At 31.8% G+C, this 24,067-nt stretch overlaps 3 protein-coding genes across 6 annotated transcripts; all 3 read right to left on the bottom strand.

Moving 5' to 3' along the window:
- Window positions 1-466: 466 nt before the first annotated feature.
- Window positions 467-4,731, bottom strand: LOC130807977 (putative MO25-like protein At5g47540). Of its 2 annotated transcripts, none has more exons than XM_057673403.1 (11): window positions 3,969-4,731; window positions 2,592-2,753; window positions 2,289-2,407; window positions 2,104-2,178; window positions 1,867-1,957; window positions 1,638-1,697; window positions 1,453-1,521; window positions 1,232-1,330; window positions 1,093-1,137; window positions 881-983; window positions 467-793 (listed from the first exon to the last, which is right to left on the bottom strand). In XM_057673403.1, exons 1-11 carry the CDS (start codon window positions 4,134-4,136, stop codon window positions 717-719), a joined length of 1,068 nt encoding a protein of 355 aa, XP_057529386.1. In that variant the 5' UTR covers window positions 4,137-4,731; the 3' UTR covers window positions 467-716. The 2 variants fall into 2 exon arrangements, with proteins under 2 accessions (XP_057529386.1, XP_057529387.1); XM_057673404.1 differs by lacking the exon at window positions 3,969-4,731 and adding an exon at window positions 3,606-3,962.
- A 1,251-nt stretch (window positions 4,732-5,982) lies between these two features.
- Window positions 5,983-17,969, bottom strand: LOC130807963 (beta-1,2-xylosyltransferase-like). Of its 3 annotated transcripts, none has more exons than XR_009040682.1 (4): window positions 17,119-17,969; window positions 10,389-10,538; window positions 8,802-9,948; window positions 5,983-7,386 (listed from the first exon to the last, which is right to left on the bottom strand). XR_009040682.1 is itself a non-coding variant. In XM_057673379.1 (3 exons), the coding sequence occupies exons 1-3, from the start codon at window positions 17,824-17,826 to the stop codon at window positions 9,229-9,231; spliced, it is 1,578 nt and encodes a 525-aa protein (XP_057529362.1). In that variant the 5' UTR covers window positions 17,827-17,969; the 3' UTR covers window positions 8,560-9,228. The 3 variants fall into 3 exon arrangements, 1 of the variants encoding a protein (XP_057529362.1); XR_009040683.1 differs by lacking the exon at window positions 5,983-7,386 and adding an exon at window positions 7,446-8,165; XM_057673379.1 differs by lacking the exon at window positions 5,983-7,386 and having other exon boundaries at window positions 8,560-9,948.
- Window positions 17,970-19,437: 1,468 nt separating this feature from the next.
- On the bottom strand, window positions 19,438-23,413 carry LOC130807990 (pirin-like protein). Its single transcript, XM_057673420.1, has 6 exons — window positions 23,162-23,413; window positions 22,926-22,975; window positions 22,802-22,840; window positions 22,350-22,378; window positions 20,255-20,421; window positions 19,438-20,169 (listed from the first exon to the last, which is right to left on the bottom strand). Exons 1-6 carry the CDS (start codon window positions 23,278-23,280, stop codon window positions 19,674-19,676), a joined length of 900 nt encoding a protein of 299 aa, XP_057529403.1. The 5' UTR covers window positions 23,281-23,413; the 3' UTR covers window positions 19,438-19,673.
- Window positions 23,414-24,067: the final 654 nt, after the last annotated feature.

Genomic DNA, 24,067 nt, shown 5'->3' with positions numbered 1-24,067 from the left:
TCATATCAATAAATATTTATAGCATCCGTATTTTACACTGAAATATATCTAGTAAGAAAATATAACACAAAGTGTGAGACAACCAAAGATAAAATATGAGGCTAACATATATTCTACACTCTGTTTTGAGTTCGTAATGTATATGTTTCGCTTAATTTATTAGTGAAGTAATATAAATAAACAGGAAAATGATATATATAGACTGTATATAAGAAAGAATTTTGTATTTGTTTTATGTAATTTAATATTGTTTTTGCTTTGGAAACATAAGGTTCTTAAGTATATTTTATTATTTAACCATTTATTTTTCTGGAAGGTTAAAATAATCATATAAAACACTAATTGTTCCTAAATTCTATACTACATTCTCTTGAAAAGAAAAAATTATTAATAGCGAATAGAGTTTGTTAATTTATATTTACAGCCTTTAAAATAAACAATTATATATTAAGTAAGAAAAGCATAATAAATCAAAAAAAAGGTAAGATTGCTTATAAGTGTGTAGTTAGTTTCATTACATGATATCATCAAAAATTAGTAATTTTCTTTACACCGTGCTGGCCATTTATGTTTTAGAATGTACAGAGTTAGATTAAATAAAGACTAATTATTAGGTATGCTACTATCTATAATGTCATCTCATCCCCTCAATCTACCAGAAAAACCTCTATGGAGTATTTCTTATCTGAACACTCTTTGGCTTTCCTTGAAGACATTCATTGAATTTCTCTAAGTTTCAATTCCGCTATTTCCTTCACGACTTGAGCTTTATCGGCCTCAAACTGTTCATCCTCTGATAACAAAAGGCCAGGTAAAGTGAGGCTATTTCAACAAATAAAGTAAGAAAACACATCATTCATTGTTGCATTGAAGTTAATACCTTTGTCCAATTTGAAGTCGCCAAAGAAGCGAAGAAGCTTGCTTCGATTAACTATTAGTATGTTTGTAATATCAGGTGGCTTATTTCGGTTAGCTGCAAATAGCTGTCATATATCACAAACAAATGTAATATTTTCTTAATTTGAAGCATATTAGTATGAATGTAGTTCAAACGTTCAAAACTTTTCTAAACGATTAAGGTAAGGTGCATACCTTAAAGACATGGAACGCTTCTATTTGTATTGGTTTGCTTGTTTCCTGTACCGAAACAATCAAACACGAACAGTTGATTTCTAATGCGGAGAAAAGGGGAAGAAAAATGAGACAAGTTCAAGGAAAATTAAGTTTTTACCCTGAGGAGATTCATCAGAACCTTCAAGTTGTCTATCGAGCTCACATACCGTACCATGATTGAAGAGTTAGCACGATCAAGCAAGATTTCCCTTAAAAGCTGGACATAAGAAGAGTGAAGATCTTACACAGGCTTATCGGTTTTCAGATTTGTTCTTATTCTTAACCATAAAAAGAGTTTTTCTGACAATAGATAGCACAAAAAATCGGTGCATGCTTTACCTTAATAGATTGACGCCTCGTAATGTAAATAGGCGACTGCAACAACTTAGTATTGAAATCTCTGAAAAACTGCGACAAATGAATAGTCGATTTATCAATAACTTCCTTTATGCTTACTGTATAGCATACATCATAGACGCTCAACTCCTAGAATAAACATGATAGACACTTAAACAGGAACTTACCCAATCATAGTTTGTAGATAGAAACTCTGAGACAGTGGATTTGTGCCTGGTTAATAACTCCTGCAAAGTGCACATAACATATTCAGGTATATGTCGTAACTGATGTTCAAAACTAAGTGAGTATTGATGGATTTTCAAAACATTGAAAAATGATTAGTTCATCATTGGAAAAGATTTTGGCAGACAAATTAACTTGGAAAAAGACAGACAGACAGAAAAAGATGAGAACCTTAAAAGTTACCGCTGCATCTGATGATACATCGAAATCCGGAAGCTGCACATAGTCAAAAAACTTGTGCAAGTGTGACGCCAGAACGTATCTATAAACAAAGCACGTAAAAACAAAAGATTTTTGATCATCATGCAATACTCGTAGTCATCGATTCTATTGGATGAAAAGATGTTCAAACTATAAGTTCTTCAGATGAAAGGAATGAAGCCTATATCACGGATTCAGATCACTTACTTTGCAATGCTTTGATGTCTAATACACTCTCTCAGCATATTACCATAGTGCAAGGCTAGTCGATGGTCCTCGTACCTTATCATAATAAGTTGATGTAATCAATATGGTGTCAAATAATCAATGACTTCTTTTAGGCATTAAACAAGCTGGAAAATAAGAGTGATGGAGCAGAGTTGGTTGCCTACCCTGAGACCAAAATATCCATGAGATCAATGTTGGCTTCCAAGTAATCGCATGCTATTAGACGTGAATTAACTTGTTGTCTTTGCAAATTTGCTACTACTTGGGTAGCATCTTTTCGGGCCTAACAGAGATCATCTTTTTAATAGTAATAAGCAACATTAGGAAAACAGAAGTTACGCCAAAACTTATACTACCAACAAGTACACAACATTGTAAGAAAGCAAGCATCAATTGCAGAAATTAAAGATGATCAAGTGAGGGGGGTTCCTATTCTTCAGATAGACTCTATAAGTAATGTTGCTCACCTCCAAGTCCAGTTTCGGAAGGCAAATTATGAGGAGGCGGAGAGTATTTTCTCGAAAGACTTCTTGAGTTACTTGTGCACAAGCTTCTGGGATAGGTTCTGTTTCACTAGTTCCATACAGGATGACTTTAATATCCGCAATGAGTTTACCTAGTTCTTCCATCTGAATACACCAAATTATAGCACTGAGGTGACAATTATCATTCAACATTAGATCATCACATTCAACATTATACGGAGTATCATTATTCAATCATCAATAAGACATTGTGTATAAATCAGTATTCGAATTAGCATTGACGCAAGGGACGGAAGTTTGTATTAGCTTATCTGTTTCCTATCCTAAACTTAGAAATGTAATTCATGTTTCTCCCTTCGTCATTGACATAATACTATGTATCCCCTTAGAGTAGGGAAAATAATTAATTCTTAATCTTTCCTCGACTCACATTCGTAGTAGTGAAAAAACTCCTCATTTTCTTCCTCACATATATTGAAAAATTCCCAAACTACAAAATTTTAAGTTCCAAAATCAAAACTCAATAGAACCCTTAATTTACCCAAAATGTTCCAAAATGTTTTCATAATACATCCACCCAAGCCTTCAAAACAAATTACAATTCCACAAGAAAAGAGTCCAAAAATCATCAAGATTAAGTTAATTTCCTCCACAAAAGTGATCCATTGCCTCAAGTAGCAGAAAAAACAAGTAATAGTATAACAAATTTGACTTTCTTACATCATACTATAAATCATGCAATCAAGACTCATCAACCAGCTCAGTAAAATATTCAAATATCAATAAATATACCAATCTTTCCCATCCAAATCAAAGTCCTACCACAATTATTCAAAAGAATTCAACTCTCAGAGTTATCAAGATCACATCCCCCCTATTCATAACCTTCTAATCAACATATACAAAAAAGCCTCATCATCTCAACCCGTTTGATTATTAATATTAAATCATGAGAATGATAACAAAATTTAATAGTAATTTTATTAGAAAACTTACTTTACTAGGCTTATGATTATGATTGTCCCACTCTAACCTTCTTTTTTCTTCGCATAATTCATTCTCATCCATTACCAAGATGATACGTAAAGGAAATACATGCTCGAGGATGAATGACATAGCACATCTCATCAAAATTCTAAAACTCATTCCAATCACCACTCTTTTAATACCATTAACCAAAGGCAGCGTTGATTTTCATCAAGATAATATATTTCTCACATAAACTTTCAGTTTCTTAAAATAGGTAGCACAAACCAATCAAAAAAAGGAACCCCATTCACAAAATAATTTTCCAATAAAAAACCAAATTATATAAAAATGCTCAAAGAGAAATTGAAAGTAATAGCAAAAAGATGAAACCTTTTCAGTCCATTTTTGGGCATGATCAACATTGCTGCTACTATCATTAAGATGAATCAAAAGCTCACGGATTCTGTGAACCATTTCAGCAGGAGTCCGAATCTTAGACTTGGATTTAGATTTCAATTTTACCTTGAATTTCAAAAGACTCTTCAAAGGATTAGGCATTGATCCTTTTTTAACTCTTAATTTTAATGGGGTTTTGCAAAAAAAAAAGAAAAAAAATGCAATACTAAGAAGATGAAACTCCAAAAAAGTGTGAATTATTGATGGGTTGTAATTTACAGGTAAAAATTAGGTAGCATGTGAAGAAAAAGTGGTGTTAAAATGACAAGTTTTACTCAAAGAAATGAAATTTATGCAAAAATGGAAGTTTTCTATAATAGTTTCTAAGAGTATTTATTTATGATGAAGATTATGGACTTTGTTGGCAGTTATTGGTGAGATTTGGGAGGGAAGAGGAAAGGAAAGACAATGAGATACAACAACAACAACAGGGGACAAAACAAATGCAGTGTTTTTGGAATGGATAAAAATATGGTTTTATTTTTTTTTTTGGACCCTTGAAATTTTCTTGTCTTTTTTTGGCATATTAAGTATTGATGTTGTTAGTTCTATTCTATTTGAAATCTCAATGCATGCCATGTCAAAGAAAAAGATGGTATAGAATAATAATGACCAAATCTGATTGTATTAGTTGATTAGTAAGATCTTTAAACTAACTTTTTTAACATCCAAAGGTTTTTTAGTGTACTTTTTTATTATATTTAAATATTAAGGTCTTATCGTAAGACAACTGATCTATATACATATTCATATACATTTTGTGTGTAAATTAATCACTTATAATTTTAAAGTGATCAATTAGAGAAATAGACTAATTATATGAGTCCCTCTCATGATGAGGTGTTCTTATAACAAAACGAGACGTTACTTAATAGTTTCTTTATAAAATATGTGAAAATTAAGAAAATGATAGTAATAATTGATTTATTAATTGTCTTTAATTTTAAAAAATCATCCAACTTTGATAATATTGATCAAGTCATTTAAATCAATAATTACTATTTGATAACTTTTTATAAGAATATAAAATATCAAGAGTTGCATCTTTTTTTTTTTTTGAGTAATTCAAGTAACATCAAATCCAAAGTTGATATATCATAAACTAGCTTTTTGTATTCAAAAGTACGTAGATCCCTTATTCCTATATATGAACCAAACTAAAGTTATTAATATTTATGTATTTGAAAATGATCCATGTATTTATTTATAGAAAGTACTAGAAGTATTAATTATATTTTGTTTTGTGATTAAATGTACTTTTTTTATTTCATTATACTTATTAGATTTGATTTTTTACGCAATTTAATGTGTTATTTTGATTATTTATATATTAAAAATGTAAATCTAAAATTTTTTTAAAAAAATATTATAAAATTATGCAATTAAATGATTCAAACAATATGCCACTTAACTATATTTTTGTTATGAAAACCACAATTGACCATTAATCATATATAAAAGGTTTTCAAAACAAGCCTGAAGTGTCATAATTTGGCCACGTGACCAAATAACAACCAACGTGGATACTTTATCAAACTCTTCAAAACAATGATTTGAGTGACTTAATAAAAGATACATTCCACTATAATGAATTTGGGTTATCGAAGAGAACATTCATTTTACATCAACTTATATGGAGTTTTTATATTAAATATAGAAAAAAAAAAATAAAAATGAAGTATTCTGTTTTACCATTATACTTCTAGTCGGTTTAAGTATAACAATATACAAATATAGAATCCACTATAGATTGATAATATGTGTCACATATTAGTTTTTTTATCTTTTAAGAAATTAATAATGACTATATGAAAATCTTAAAAAATTCTTGTTTAAAGCAAATGATATACATGTTAGTAAACAATGTGTGTTTTTTTACATAATAAATGCATTTCTTGCTTATTATTTGTTTGTTATTATATCACACAATCATTTTTATCGTTGTTGCAAAAAAAGTTAAAACAAATGCGCTAAATATATACGTTACATGATTGGAGTTAATATTATCGTCATATCCAATATATGATGCTTGTAGAAGCCACAATTAACGTATAAAAAGAGTTCAAATACGACATACCATATATAACATTAAAATGTATATTATTTAAAACATATTTAAAAGAAGAACATGAACGTAAGTATGTGACATTTACATAGTCTACAAATAGTAGATAAGACATTCCGACAAGCAAGTTAGAAAAATGTGTTGATCGAAAATAATATTATGTTGTTATTTGGTGTGCAAGTACTTAGAAGAAATATTAAGAAACTAATTTACAAACTTTGCTTATATATTCAAGAATCATGTGATCTTTCTAGTAACATCAGCCCCCACACCCTCCACCCCCCACATGCTTGGTTATCTGCATTATGCACCATAACAACTATTTAAAGAATTATTTTATATTAATAGTTAAAAAACTCTAATATATATTATTTACAAAGGCTTTTAGATTTTGACGCATGTTCTATAAATGAATCAATTTGATCTTAATCGAAATTTAATTAACCTTGTAAGCAAAGATCAATCTTGTCTAGGAAAATTTGTTGTGAATAATCCAATCTATTTTCAATTACCTACCAATAATCATACCTTTTGAAAATTTTGTAATAATTTAAACTTTACTTTCAGTTTGTTGTCAATGGACCCTTTAGAAAATGGCCTGCTATATCAGGTTAACTCTCATCTTCTCCTTGTTTATAATAATCCAACCTATTTTCATTACCTGCCAATAATTCCACTTTTGTTTGTATTTTGTTGCCAATGGACTCTTTCAGAAGCTAAATACTCAATTTTTCTTTGCCACTAGTGTATAATAATCCAACATATCTCATCCATACATGTTAAGTCTCTTTTAATTTTTTTAACACATTTTCTCTTCAATTATTATTTAAAAATCCACAATTTTTAAAATATTCAATTCTCTTTAGCACTGGTTAAAAGGGGTATTTTACTTTGAAGGGAATTGAAAAACTTACGACTATTATTAATTTTTTATAATATTTTAACGTGTAAATTTCAACTTCATAAAGATAATATATAACGGGTTGGGTGTGGGTCAGCGGGTCGGATTTTTGACCACCCCTATTTGATGGTATATGTATGTAAAGACGATTACTATTATGCAATGATCAACTTCATAAGCTTGGAAAGTAACAGCAATTTCATTTAGTTTCTTGAAGGGTCCATTAGCAACAAACAAAAAGTAAAAGTTGGATTATTAAACAAAATTTTAAAGGTGGGATAATTAGCAGGTAATGGAATATAGATTGGATTATTATAAAGAAGGAAGAAGATAAGAGGTAACCTGATATAGCATGTCATTTCCTTGAAAGGTCCATTGACAACAAACTGAAAACAAAAGTTGGATTATTAAAAAATTTTCAAAAGGTAGAATTATTTGCAGGAAATTGAAAATAGATTAGAATATTCACAATAATTTTTCCTTTTTAATATGGCAAACCGATTATCTATAATTTACAAATTCAAAATTTGAATAATAGCAAACAATCAAAGTCCAAAAGATGATTTACTCTATCATACATTAGTACAAATATATTTTTTGGTTTCTAATTAGTATAGAAATATATAACCAAATACTTGGTTTACAAGTATAAAGATGGGAACTACAAAATCGAATAATCTACTTACAAAAATTTGTAGTACCCTTTAAAGTTCCTTGGGAGTTAGGGGCGGAGTAATATAAGGAATAGTCTAAATGACGAAACTGGAAAGCTTGTTGTGAAAACTACTGTGTTTGGTCTAATTTCAGTGTAGAAAGTAATACCATAAAATGGTAATAGAAAGGATCATATTCCTTATGCTTCAAAAAAACAGCATCATATTCATATCTCATTCTTCAAACAATGAAACATTACCATCATAAAACAGTATGAATTTGGTCCATTTCCGAAACAAAAAAGCTCTCACAGTAAATGGGCAAAGGGGCAAACTCAAAGGGATGGAGTAGTAACATTCAAATTCCTGATTCTTCAAAAAAACAAGCACAAATTCATCAGGAAAATGACAGCAAGAAATAATAGTAACATAGATGCTTGCTATTGGTGTACACTGCACAGATCCACCTCCGCCATATTGTGCTATAATCCAAAATCAAATCTTTCTGTGCCCTACCCAATAATATAAATAATTAAATAAATAATAAATAAAGAAGAAAAATCATATATCCATTATGAAGTACAGATCTGCATGCACAGAAATGTAAGAATTAGAAGCCCCACTGAGCAGTGACTACTGAGTACTGAGTACTGAGCTTTCATTTTCATGTTCAAGACTAAAAGGCCAAATGGCTACCTTATCAGCTATTTTACAAGGAGCAGCTTTACACAATAGCTGTAACAAATTTAAGACCTCACAAAGTGTTTCAGTGTGGTCGGGTCAGGTCACCACCAGGCAAATTCTCAAACTTCTACTTCCACACAAACAAAAATCATCAAGAAAGGAAGACTCTAGAACGTGTAATTATGTTCACATATGTCGCGTAGCGAAATACTGAAGACAATCTCAAAACAACTTTTAAGTTTAATTTCTGAGTAAAAAAAATGTTTGTTAGTACCATCTGAATTCGACAAATTATCCGCCAATAATGAAGAGTGCAAATCATGCAATCAAGAGTTTTAAGGAACACAGCTGATCAAGAGTCACCCAGCTTAGTTGGGTTGGGTTTCAATTTAAAACTTCCAAACAGGCTCATTCTTTAAGCTTATCGAGAAAAAAATTAGACAAACTTATAAAAAATGGACTACCTTTCAAGGGGATCATTCGCCATGTTGATGATTTTTACTGTACACTATTAAGTTTAGGGACAGCATCCCAGACTACTTGGAACTTACAAGCCTATCTCAACTCCATAGTGACTCCTAAACTAGGCTTGCATAGAAATTCCCGCTGAAGCACACCATAGAGGAAACTCTGTTAATAAAATTTAACCGGGAGCCACATTCTTTGATTTTTCAGCAACCATGACCAAATTTCTTCAAACCTGATGACCATATTCTTTTGATAATTTCTTCAAACGGTCAAACCCAACGACTATATTTCCCTTTGATGTCTGTCCTAACTCTAAGAAATGCACACTAGAATTTGCATGACTGTGAGGGAATTCAGATCAATGATGGCAGGCCCTTCTGGAAATCTTAACCAAGCAGAATTTGAGGTAAAAGATGGAGCCCCTCAGCATCCGATGCTTCTCAGGATCTTTTTAAGCCGTTCAATGACCTTCACCGGATTGGCAGAAGAGCCAGATAGATTGATTGCATGGTATTCTAGACCTTTCCACTGGGAGATCAATTGGAAATGAGGGCGCTGAAACTGGCTGCTAATAATTTCAAGAATCACACTTTCTGGTAATGCTGACACCACATGAGTGAGACCCGCTCCATGAGCTCCAATAATCACCGACGCATCCTCTATAGCTCGGATTTGCTCTCTCATAGGCATGTGACCAAATAAGCCATTTACGAGGTTTATGTTGCATTGAGAATAATTAGAAGCCCAACTTTTCAAAGAATCGAACACTTCTTGTTCGTTGCTGAGTCTGGATTCAACTTTACCACCATGACGTGGATGTGCCAAATAATTTTCACGCCGTACAAAAAGCACATTATATTCTGATGACTTGGGTTTTCTGGGTGTATCCACAGGAAAATCAAAAGCTGCCTTTATCATCTCACCAAATTCAGATAGTCGTGCTGTTTTACGGTCATCAGGATTTGCCCACAGGGCTCTCGCAGATGCCCCTCGACAATCTATATGTTGACTCAGACCCTTAAACCAGGCTGTTTCATAACCCAAGGGTACAAAGACAGCGTGACGAAAGCAGACTGGATCAGTGAAGTTTTTAGCAAATCTAATGCTTGAAAAGAGTGCTTCCCATGTGTCTTCCAATTGCGTCTGGTGAAAACAAAATCAAAAATTTTGATGCCAAACATTAGATTTGGTTGAATAGAAATATCAGACTTCGTATGGACGCAAGGCAGAAGCACTAAGTCCTCAATTAAAAGAAATAATAAGTCTTCACTCTACGTTTTTCCAGAAACTAATTCCCAATCATGCACATAGTTCATAACTTGGGTTTTCGCACAAACAAGAGAACTTCCTTCAGAAAGGTACAACTTATCATTTATTACCAAACGCATAAGCAAACAAAAAACTTCACTGTTCAGATCTAACACTCGGAAGTACAATTCTTTTCGTTCAAGCAATTTCAATGAAGGATGAAGTGGTTGGGAAGGCACAGCACCAACTTCAAGCATAATTGAGAATTGAGAATGCTAAAGAAATATAACAGATCGATGATAAAGGAAAAAACGATTAAAACAAAACTCACTCACTTTGCTGTGGCCATCAACAAAGACAACATTTGGCCTTGTTGGCAAACCAGTTACTTTAGAGCTAACATATGCACTATACCAATCTGTATATGAGTGAAAAACATTAGCGTACTCAAACCGGGTCAGCAGCAAGGTCGGCTCCTCAATCCACTGCAAGCATAAAATATTGCATCACATAACCAAAAAAGATTCACCTCAGGAAATAATATTAGATGCACAAAGCAATAACATAATGAGGTCACAGACTCACAGTATAAAGGGATTCGTTTCACAGGACTTAACTGACTATGATAACCACGTCTCATTCGAAATCATCCCAAAAAACCTATGTACCTTTATCAGCAGTGAGGGTCAATAGCCATGGAGTAAAAATCCCATAGAAGAATAAGAGAGAGAAGAACAATTTGTTTGTGTTTTAATCTATATCTTTAAATAATTTTTTTGATGTAAAACCTTCTATAAGGGGATTAATAGTCAACTCAATATTATGGGATAGGAAAGAAGAATTTACATTTAAGAGCCAAAAGATGGTACTCTTTTATAAAGATATCAACTCTTGGTCTGAATTAGCAAAATTGCATCACCCGATAAAAACACACTTGACACAATCACTCTCTCAAACTACAAGCTTAATGCAGTTCAATAATGCATAAAATAACAGGACTTCCACCACTATTATACCAATACAGGTCTAACAAACAAGGAATAAATTGCCAAATAACACCTTATTCTTCTAAAAAATCCTAATCAATCAAGATTCCAGGAGTCAGTTCTTGTCTTATATAAACCTGCCAGAAACCAAGTAAAAGAATTCAAATGTATGCATGGTTGTTCAAGATATTTATCACCTGTTTAAGCTGGACAATTTGAATAAAACAGTCTTATCTCCTGTTTATCAAATGTATACTTATTTGAGCTTGTTTACGTTCAAAATTGGCCTTTAAAAACCTCCATAACACCTCATAGCTCCAAAACAAGCAAGTAATGAGCCAATTTGATGTCATAGACTCATAGTTTTGCAGCATCATGGCACAGGCACAGAGACTGATCAAAAAGAACACAATACTTCATGATTCCTTGGAAGAGAGACATGGATGGTTGAGAAAGCTTTTTCCTAAAACTTAGAGTTGGATGCTATGTAAACCAAATTATGCATTCTTTCTAGATGATACAAGTTCATTATGAAACAAATTATACTAAGAAAGGGACTAACACTGTGCTCCCAGCAAGTATCCTACTTCACAAGATCCCTTGTGATCTAAGATCCTACACATGAAGTGGTAAACACAAGATAGAGCAGCGGTACACTTTAAGGGTAATAGCACTAGGCAACAAATTTTGTTCCCATACTTGTTTTGTGTACCAAAATGAACTGTGAACCATTACATTCAGCTAAAAACGAACCCATAATTCAATCATACTCGGTAAATTATTATATCCTCAAAATAATTTCATTGTAGATTAGCATAAAATAGGCAAACCTAAGCAAACCATTACAAGATCCTTCACGAAGCAGTCTCACTTAACCTGTAAACCTTTAGAAATACCAAGTCATAGATGTTGTCCACCCTCCCTGAGATCCGTTCCTCAATCTGAATCTATTGTATCTTTTGCCTCACCGTTGTCCTCTTTTCCGCTCCTCGACAACAAAAGTGAAAGCCATTATCATCACACTTTTTACTCTAGCACTATAATCTCAGCTCTCTCACATACACACACCTAAATTGGGCGGGGGATGACACCAACACATTGACACAAATGAAAAAGATGAGGAGAAGAAAGGCTGATTCATCTTAAAAACGGGCATGTAAACAACATTTCATATTCAGTTGGAGAAGAGATCTGCAATGATCTGATTTGTTGAATTAAAGAAAACAGAAAGTAGAAGAGAAGAGAAGGATAATATTTCAGAAGAAAGAAAAGAAGAACAGAGGCTACACTTTCCACCTGATTTCGAGTACAGGGGCTAACTCCAAAATACCCAAGGTACTTGCAATTTAGGCTTCCTTTACTAGTACACATTCTGACAATATATAATACTATAGTAGCTAGACGTCATACAATCTAGCAATCTTCCTTACCCCTAAAATATTCGCAATTCTGTTATTGCTTCTAGATGGTCAGAGAGTTTCAGCAGCTGCCATGTCACTTAGTTTGTTGCAACCATTTTCTTCCTCCTTTGATACGTCACCCAATTTTTCTCTTTGATGAAGGGCATAGCAAGTTCCTCTCAGCAGAAGACAGAACCATGTTCAATTTTAGCCAGAAAATTAGGAAAAGGTGTTCGGCTTTTCAATTCATTTCATATATCAAGAAGTCTCCCTTTTCCTTAGCGTGACCGCTCAGAAACTTCACCTCTTCTTGGAGTGACTGGCCGTGATACTGGAGACAGAATGGCAAAAAAGGAGAGAGGTGGAACTTTGGAAGGGGGAAAGGGTGATTATCATTAGAATACATCCTCATGTTAAGTTGTTCAACAAGTTAATCGACATGTGAGATTGTTATGAGAAAGATGGCTCAATAACAACAACAAACATGCCATTAACCCAAATGTCATGTGGCTCCCTTTAGTGGGAGTGAAAAGGTTGGATGTACAAACACATAAAAAAAATGTGCAAATGACTTAATGAGTCCTTTTACTATAGCTCATTTTAATTTCAAACCAAAGAGCTAAGATATATTGTGCTCACGTTGAGGATAGACACAAATATGACTTAATAATTGGGACTAATACAACAATGTCAAAGTTCTAATCCCAAAAGATTATATGTACCATTAACACATTTCCGGTAATTGTCCACATGAATTCTTCATTAATTTTAATTTTCTATCATCCCAACCTGTAAATCTAAATCCTTCATATGTTTTCCAATGTTACCCTTATGTCATCTTCAGTCTTCCCCGCCATCTTATTAAATCTCCCAAGTTCTAACTTTATACAATTTTTTTTCCGGTTCACCAATATTTGTTGTTGCACATGCCCAAAGCCCCAAACCATCTTAAACAATTATCTTCATGTTCTCCTCAATATACGTGAGCTCCTAAACTTTTTCTTATTTCTTGTTTTGAGTTCAATCCCTGTAAGTATGCCCATTTAACAATCAACTCATCAGCATCTTCACTACTCCTATCTTTCTGCAATTATCATTTCTATAAGTCCAACAATCTCATCCATATAGTAGCGCTAGTCTAATAATCATCTGATAAATTTGTCATTTAGCTTTAGGGGCATACCTCGATCACATAATATCTCATGACAAATCTCCATTTTTGCCACCCACACTTAATTTATATGGGTCATATAACAGTTGGGCTTAATCTCGATTGAAATTTGTTGGGAATCTTTTCAAAAATCACTTATAGTGAGGGTTATTATTATTAATTTTTCGATTACCGCAATCCATGAAAGAGAAAGATACACCAATCACAAGGAGCTAAACAATTAAAGGATAGATTATCACCTCCTTCCCCCAGTCTTCCATTTCTTCCTTAATAAACCCCAAATCTCTCTTCAACATCCTTTTCATTTACAAAACAACCCAAATTTCACATCAACAAGGAGATTCTGGCAAAGTCCATGAAATTAGCACTCAAAACTTTAAAAAAGAGGATCTTCTCATTCACAATTAAATACGTCAAATTACTTCTGAATATTTCAGAGACAAATTTATAGAATAAACTTGATGGAAATACTTATAACCAAAGTCATCAAATTAAGCACAAGTGCAATGAATTCTACAACCCTTGAATTATAAAAGCATTAAATCCCATCAAACACAAAAACTCTCCAATTCACAAAGATGCTTTCCATCTCGCTCTCGATCTCACAAAAAAAATGCTTAGCATCTCACTCTCGGTCTCACCCCTTTATATCAATCATTCCTTATAGAACACCTTTGTTCCTTCCCTTTTCAGTACATCATCTTTCACATACTCATATGGCCGTCGCTTTTATTTCCTATAAATTTCATCATATAACTCATGTGTTTCCTCTAAAGATGTCACTTTCTTGGAGATGTCACTTTCTATTTGATTACATTTATAGTCAATTCTTGGATTCACTCTGCATATCTCAGTTTTAAGTAAAAACTATTCCATTATAATATCACTAGGCACCGATAACAACAAAAATTGTCATCAAACCAAACAAAACTTGTGCATCAAGTTATCCGTTACTCGATTAATCCAACTACAAGCATTAAGTCTTTTCCACCTTAATAAATATCTAAAGAGACAAACAACCACAATCTAGAAACTTTTCAGATATTCTAATTTAAAGTCACTAAACAAAAAATAAACATTCACATAATATAGGCAATGAATTATTTGAATAATCATCCCAAAATTTGTTCTAAAAAGACAAAACACAACAACAACAACCACAATGCCAAAGCCTTTTGATAAAGGTTGATTTCGATTGACCCTTAATTGCAAACATCATTTGCAACTACAGTAAATAACAAGGGCAAATAATTTTAAAAGTCATTTTACAATATCTCATTTTAATGCGAAAGCAAGGAACAAAATACATTATGCTCCACCGAGAATAGACACGATGAAAGTACTTAAATAGTTGGATTCATCTTAGTTAAGTATTTGTTCAAAATTATTTAAAACATTACCCATAGTTAGGGTAATTGTTGTTGATTTATCAATTGACATAACCTACGAAAGGGAAAGATACACAAGGAGTTTAACAATCATAGAATAGATTTTCATCCCCCGCTCTTCGGTTCCTTCCTTTTAGAGCCCTATCTCTCTCTTCAACATTCTTCCATTACAAAATAATCATATCAATTATCACATACAAGTAAACAAACAACCATGACTTCATATCAACTTGGGTTTAAAGGCTCTTGCAAAGTAGCCAATTACCTTTATATTAGCACTCAAAATCTGACAAAGGGGAATCTTCTGCTCAAAACTCAAGTACATTAATTACTTCTGTAAATATTGGATATAACTCTGGAATACATTCATTTAATAAAAATGGTTATAACAAATGTCGTCACATTTAGCACAAGCGCATTAAATCTTACAATCCTTAAATTATAAGATCAATGGATCTCATTAAACTCAACAAAAAGTCTGCAATTCACAAATAAACGCTTTCCATTGCTTTTTGCCTCACCCCGTTTTGATCATTCACTCCTTTTAAAAGCGTTTCCTTTAAAAGTGTTTCTCATTGATTAATAACAATACATTCAATCAAGGATTCAACTCTTAAAATATCCAAAACTATCTCGGTAACTTTCCAGGGCTACAGTCACCAAACAGAATCAACAGCCTTTAATTTACAAAATAACCATCAAGTATATACAACCTAATTCAAAATCAACCAGTAACAACAAAACTCTTGCAAAGATGCCACTTGCTTTTTGATTATAACTTATAGACTTGAGAAAAGGCCAATCCTTGTATTTACTCTACCTAAGTCAGTATTGAGCAAGTGAAATATTACTACATCCAAATTTCACTAAAATCCAATAGCAACAAAAGTTGTCATCAAATCAAACAAACTTGTGAATTATAAATTCTACACTCCGATATTAATACAAACATTGACTCTCTTCCACCACAATAATTATCCAAAAAGACAAAGAACACATCTAGATATAATTCAGATATTCTTAAATTCATTCACTACACACTGAATCACCTCTGAAATGAAAGCTAATGTGGATGTTTGATGAAGAACAAGATGCACAAACACAAAGAAAAAAAGAGTAACAATCTAAGGAAGCAATACACAACAATTTATAAGGTATCTTAGATAACTCTCCCTCAAAAGATGTTTGCTTTCATTAATGATTAAAAATACATCAATGTATAAACCTCACACACGCTTGAGAACAACCTTTCAAGATAAAGATCCCATCATTAATGAAGATCACCTTCAAAACACTGATTTAATGAAAACTCTAATGGCTTAAACCCTAGTTGCCTCAATGTATTAGCCTCCTCCTTATCTTCTCTAATCTGATTAAGGCCTTTATATAACCTACAATGTATTAGAGAAGCCCTAGGACAAGATACTACTTATTCCCTAAGCAAAGCCTGCAAATAACAGAAACACTCGTTTGGCCACTGACCAGGCCGCTCGAACGAGCTGATGGTGTCCTCGAACAACTGCCTGGGGGCTGGGACCGGCCTTTACTAACTGTTTCTAGCCTCTGCCTCGATCGAGCAACCTACCCCTTATGCCTTGCCTCGTTGAAGGCATGGCCCTAAGTCTTTGTTGAGCCCTCTTTTGCTTGTTCAAGGCATCCCTTGCCTTGTCCAAGGCACTCCTAAACATCTCCATTGATCAATTCATGGAGTGTATCAAATCTCAACATCTCATGCCCCGTTGTACACCAACATCATCCTCAAGTGTACACGCCGTGAAGTATGCAATAAGATGATCAAAGTCATCTCCAATACTATGAGAATTGGCACTTGCTTCAACAACCTCATTTACCATCCCAGTACTTGATTCCCGAAAAAAATCTAAATCTAGCACGAGGACAACAACAATACGAAAGCCTTAATCCTAACTATAAGAGGTTGGCTATGAATCTAGCAGAAATTCAAAATATTTCCCATCAATCCACTCACTAGTATATATAAATGCACAGGAGTTTACAGTAACAGGGGCAATCGATTCCTGATAAACTGTTAATAAAACAGTTGTATTTGGTAGATCAAATGGCCTAAAACAGAGAAAAAGGTTTAAAAGCAAAACCCTAACCTGAGAGCAATTAAAATCATCCTGATTATCATCAACAACTTCCATAGACTGAAACAAATCTTTCATAGTATGCTTCATAATCTGCCCTTGATGAACAATCTTGTCAAGAAACTCCTTAGAAAAAGCACGTCTTTTCTTAACCCCTTTTCGTCTCAATCGAAACGAACCTTTTTCAAAAGAAGGAAGTTCATCATCATCAGAACGACCAATAACCTCTTCAATCCTCTCACCTCCAATGGACATCCGAATCTTATTCGGATCCATCAAAACCCGGCCACCTTCACAAATGGAGCTCCGAAGAGTACCACTGTAGTGACACCGAAACCACGAATTAGTGGATTTGACAGAATTGGAAAAAAGACGAGGGTAGAGAGTATATGTTTTTGAGAATCCATTTCCGAAAAAACCTTCACAAGAGTAAAGAGTAGAGGAAGGAGGAGACCATGGGAGGTAAGAGGGAAGAATAGGCCATGTTTTAGATGAAAAAGGAAGTTTCGAAAAGGAATTGGGATGAGGGAGAGTGAGATGAAGATGATGGTGATGGTGATCGTGGGATTGGAAGGTAAAAGAAAGAGAAGGGTAATGGTGCAAATAGTAAGTAAAGGAGAAGAAGAAGAAGTTGAGGAAGAAAAGGAGGATAACAATGGAGGCTTTTTTAGAGAAGATGAGTTTACGAGGAGGAAAATTGTGTTTTGGTGAGTTCGCCATTGAAAGTGAGAACTGAGAAGATGATGGGAATTGGAAAATGGAGATTTAGTAGGATAGTTGTAGGCTTGTAGCTACATTTGCGCCATTAGCGTGGTTGGGGAGTTAGGTGGGATTTGGGAATTGGGACTCTTAGAATAGAGAGCGGAGTAATTTGTCCTTTTAAGTAAATATTGCTCCTAATCATTGAGTTTGCACAAAATGACCAACTAATTTAAGAGTTTTTTTGGTTTTATGATATGATGCAAATTTAAATAGATATATAAAGTATTTTTTAAATAAATAGTCATATTTTGTTGTATTTATTACTCTTTTTGTTTTTTAATTTTTTTTTATTTGGAATATATTTTCCTTTTATTTGGAATATTTCACCTTAATAAAAGAGAAATTTAATTAATGTATCTAAAAGATAAAATATATCCATCTAAAATCTCGTTAGATTTGTCTTAATGTAAACTTTTTTATTATGTATTTTTTTTATAATTTTTTGTTATGTATATTTAGAAATATTGAAGTTTAAAATTTGCATTGAAAATTGTGTAAAAAGTAAATGAGAAGAATATAAAAAAAAAAAAAAAGGAAAGAGTATAAGGATAAAGTATAAAAGATAAAACAACTAGGAAAAGCAGTTAAAATTAAGTAATAAATTTTAGTTTATAATGTAATATGACATTGTCATGTATTATTCTTGTTAATGTGTTATTATTACTTTTTCACAATTTTAATATGTACTATTTTAATACTTTGTAGAATAATATTAGGATCCTCTATATTACTTTTGTCAATTACCCATTCTAAGATTATGACACTTATTTTAGAATAAAAAATGAAAATTAAAAATTCATCCTATTTTCCTCTTACAAGCAATTTTAACCATTAGATTGAGTAATGGACTCTCCATTACATTTTCGGCCCGTTTGGTAGATAGTAATAAACGGTAGTAATAAGAATGAGAAACTAGTGTAATTTCAATTGAAAAATCTCTTGATTACTTTGATGGCCATGCTTGTCCAATTTCAATCATCTCATTTTCTTCATAAAATTCATTTCAATACATTACCATTGAGAGAGGTTGTATTAAATGATAATGAAAATTTGTAAATTTTTTTTTGATCAAAATTTCATTACCATGGGAATGATATGAAACTTTTGATTAAATTTTCTACTATAAATCATTTCTATTACTATTATTTAGTAACACTAATCAAACGGGTCGTTTAAGTAATAGAGAGGATCCTAATTCTATACAATAATAAGCACTTAAGTTGATTAAAGTATAAATTTAGTGATTGGTCAAAGCTGGAAGATTTTTTTGATTGTATTCCTTGGTCGTGATTGACTTTGGTTTAGCTTTCTTTTAAGTTTGACTTTTAGTCTTTTACTTTGTTTTAATTTTGGACATTCTCTAGCTTCTATTGACTAAATTATTTACTGTTCCTACCTTGATTACTCCCTAGTTCTTTTTTTTTGAGTGAATTACTCCCTAGTTCCTTTATGATCTCAATTTCTCATTTTTTAAATTTATATATACAAAGTAATTAACATTCATTTATTACAAATAAAAATATTCAAAATCTCATATTTGAACTTCATGCTTCATCCATTTATTATTATTATTATTATTATTATGTAATATTAAAAATAACTAAAACAAGTTTCCATGATAAAGTTTCTATGTTAAAATAAAAAAATATAAAATCTCAAACATTGAACTTTGCTACATCTAACAAGTTGCAACTAAAAAGAAAATAAAGATAAAGTAATGATATCAATAAATGATTTAAATAAGATCTTAATTAATAATCATATTATTAGACATCATATAAGTACTATATTATATAATGATATAATTAGTCAACCATTGCTTGTGACTTCCAATGCCTTGCTCTTTCAAATCCATTAACACAATTCTCAAAATCTTCAATAGTTTGATCAATCTCTTCTTGGGTGTTCATCACAAAAGGCCCAAATTGAACCAAGGGTTCACCCAATGGTTCACCACCTACTAAAATGAATCTTAGATACTTAGTGGATTTATTCCAAACCATAAGCCCATCACCAGGCCCAAGAAGAAGAAGGTGATGGGCTGTTGTAGGTGATGATCTTGAATTTCCAAAAATACCCTCTCCTTCTAAAACATAAACAAATCCATTCCATGACTTAGGAATTGATTGTACATGATGCGATCCTGGTTTTAATGTAAAATCAAGGTATAATGTTGGTGTTCTCGTATAAACTGCTGATTTTTTTCCTAGGGCTTCTCCTGCTATTACTCTAACTTTTACCCCATTTTTCTCAGCTTCGGCTATATCTTTGCTCTGTATTTCCTGATATCTTGGTTCTATCCTGAAAATCAAAACATTACAGGCATCATACTCAATATATTCCGCTCAAAATAGTAGAAAACGTTGCATAAGCGTTAAAAATATACATCTTATGTTTAGAGGATAGGTTAATCCAAAGTTGCAAGCCCTTTTGGACACCTTGTGCAGAGGGCATTTCTGAGTGAACAATCCCTCTTCCTGCAGTCATCCATTGTACATCACCAGCACCTATTGTTCCTTTATGTCCAGCAAAATCTTCATGTGTCACTGCTCCCTATTATAAGATCACATAATCATTACTTTATTTCCACCAATATTATCCTTTTAATAAAATCGTCTCAAAAATACTACACAACTTCTCAAAATGAGACAATCTTACTTTGAGACTATCTATATTGAGTTGACTCTTTGTACACTTACAATTTTAAGATAATCACTTACAATTTTTAAGTGATAACTTATAACCCTAAAGTGATCACCTATACTTTTATAGTGATGTTTTATAGCCGTAAGTGATAACTTATAACCTTAAAGTGATCATTATTAATAGAAAATAAAGTCAAATTAGTTATACAAGTTGCACATGATGCTTGCTACTAATGGTCAATCGAAAATAATCTCCTTTATTAGTGTAATCACTGACAAGGGTAAAATTGTGTACATTTGACATCTCAAATTCGACTTTTAATGGAAGTCAATTAATGACACTAGCAAAAATATGAAATGTTGATGTAGAATAGTCAACTTAATTATGGATACAATAACCTAGCTAGCTAAAAGCTAAAAGTAATTGATATAAAAAGATGCATCATAGGGATCTGACCCCAAAATCTTTGACAAAATAAGTGAAAATCTACCAAATTGTTTGTTGAAAAAAAACATTGATACTTATAAATAGGAGTGTAGGAATTGTGGCATGGACCAGGCCGGCCGGTTGGTAGCACTAGTCAATGATGTTAGTGCGCAATATAATGTGCATGCCATATTAGCCGTGCAACCATCATTGCATGATTTCTCAGCAACAACTATTAGAATTAGTTGTAGCTGTGACCAAATTTAACTACTAATTTATTCGCTTATCAGCAAACGATATAAACTCATGTTTATTCGGTCAATTGACATCACTTGTACTTAATTGCATTGATAATACTATAAGTATGTAATGTCATGCACCCTTTAGATTAAGATTTAACTCTCCTAAAACGGAAAGAGCACATTAATTATTATTGATTGTATTGAAACTCTTATCAATAGTTTTTATAGTATTATTTTTGTTTTGAAATATATACTTTAACTAATAGTCATATTTAAAGGACAAATATTACTATCAATAACAAATATAGTGAAACAGAGAAAGATTAGAAAAAGATCCCTACAAAGTTTAGTCCTTGGTCATTTTCTAACATTAGCCACATACTTATGACATATGATTATGTCATATCATATGGAGTATCATTTTTGACTGAAATTTAAATTGTTCTTCTAAAATTATAAAGTTTGAAAATAAATTGATTGAACTAGTAAAAAAATTTTGTCATCAACAATAAATATAATAAATGTATATCAAGCAGCAAAATAAAGCCTTTTTTAAAAAAAAATAAAAAATATAATGTCATAGTATTGATGTAGCTAGGTTAAGTTAAATGGTAAATATGGCAAAACATTTAAGTATTGGTTGTCATATTGTCATCTCATTAGCTATGCAATAGTAATATAAGGATGCAATATGAATTAAGCAACTTGTAGTACGCACCCAAAAGAAATGAGAAAAAATGCCCCACACAATGGTTTATTATTAATTAGTAGCTTTTTAAAGTCAAATAAATATAATGCATCAACATTGCTTGAAATTCAAGATGAAGCTATCAAGCTTATATTAGATATTCCAACCTAATCTTATGGGGATACTTCAAAAATATATTACTTACATTTTTAGTAAGTACTTTCTTTTATCAGTATTATCTATTTTTCTACTTGCTAATCTGTGCTTAATTTATTTTAAATTAAGCATATAACGAATTAAGTTGACTTCTTTTTTTATTAATATTCATTTATTTCTTCTTTAAGAAACAATGTGAATTAACCAAGTATTTTCAGAAAAAGTTATCTCAATTAAGATAAGACAGCAGATTCTGAGCATGTCTATAATTACACTATAAATCGGTTGATTTAAATAATGGTTGAATGATGAAATATGTATACCTGAAGCATGTAAGTGACTGTCTCAAATCCTGTAAAGTAGAAGAAGAATGAACCATAGAAATCAGAATTAGTAATGAAACTGGACACTAAGCTTAAATTATTTAATTATTTGATTTAAGAAATCTTAAATAATACTCCCTCCTATTCAGCTGAACTGTCCCATTTGACTTTTCACACTTGCCGAGGCAACATTTTGACTCTTAATATCTCAAATTATGCTTAATTAAAAATTATAAAAAGTTGATATTAATAATCCTTGTATTGAGACAAATCAAACAAGATCCCATATGACTATGTTTTAACTTATAGATTAAGAGTAAAATACAAATTAAGAGTGATAAGTGAATAGTGCCAAAAAAAAAATGGGACAATTCAGCTGAATAGGAGGTAGTATAAAATTAGTAAATTAAAGTTGAATTAATGTAAGGTGAAAATAAAAGAAAAGAAGAAACCTCTATGTGGATGATCAGGGAAACCAGCAGGAGCAGTAACTGCAGAAACAAGAAATAACACTATCAGCAATATACAGAATCATAATAATATGTGCATGTTGATGCTAATAATAAATAAACCCACCTGAGAATTCATCCAGAACAAGGAAAGGATCAAAGTACTTGAGCTCAAACCTGAAAAACTCAAATTATTAGCATTATTGATAAGATTAGTCTCGATCTAGACTTATTCTTGATGATGATCATTTAAAAAAAAAAAAAAAAAAAAAAAAAAACCATCAAAATTAAATATTGTAATACTATACAGATGAATATAATAATTAATACCCAAGTAGAAGTATACATATATAGTAAGCTTACCGGCCAATACTTCTTCTTACAACAGCACCAACACCTTCACATTGTGGTCTTGCTTGAAATTTTCTAACAACAGGTCGTGGAACTTTGATTACTCCATTACTCATATCTGTTTCTACCATCTTTTTTTTCTTTTTTTTTTTTTTTTTTTTTTTTTTGTGTATACGTTTTTATTAACAAGTTTGTTTTTGAATTTTAGAATATGATGAATTGGTTGTATATATATGGAGTATATAATAAGAAGAAGACAAGTTCATTGTTGTTATCGTTTAATTACGAGAAGTATATATTTGGATTTGGGCAGTCAAATCAAATGAATGAGAAGAAACTTGGTAATGGGTCCCATCCATGAGGGACCTTTCTTGCCTCTCTGCCCAATCCTTTAAGTTTTAATGATGTCACAATAACGTCTTTCTGATGCATTTATAACATCAACATAGGTAATCAATTCATCATCAACACTTCTTACTATTTTTCTCTTTAAATTTATTATTATCTTATCTTTTAGGAATGTCCAAAAATTTTAAAAAAAATTTATATTTTAATATTTAAATTTCAAAGAATGTGTTGTTCTATTAATAGAGAAGGTGAACTGGACTAAACACAATATAATTAATCAAAAAAACCACTTATTTTATTTTTTAAAGGGATGTTAGAGAATAATTAATTTTTATAGCATTTATTGTCTCAACATTACTAAATGACTTCTACTAGGTGTAATTTGGAGAATCAGATTTACAAATTATTATCTTTTAGTGATGATAAAAATTTTGATTAAAATTAGCCTTTGATTGCAAAAATTATTTCTAATTCGTTCACGTATAAAAATAGGGAAATGGTAAACCTAAATTTTTGACTTTTCTATTTTCTAGACAAATATTTGTAGAATCACGTGGTGATCCTGAGCTT

This window comes from Amaranthus tricolor, chromosome 3 (assembly GCF_026212465.1).
Source record: "Amaranthus tricolor cultivar Red isolate AtriRed21 chromosome 3, ASM2621246v1, whole genome shotgun sequence".
NCBI classification, from domain to species: Eukaryota; Viridiplantae; Streptophyta; class Magnoliopsida; order Caryophyllales; family Amaranthaceae; genus Amaranthus; species Amaranthus tricolor.
Note: the sequence above shows the minus strand (reverse complement) of the source record. Positions and strands in the feature narration are given on the sequence as shown.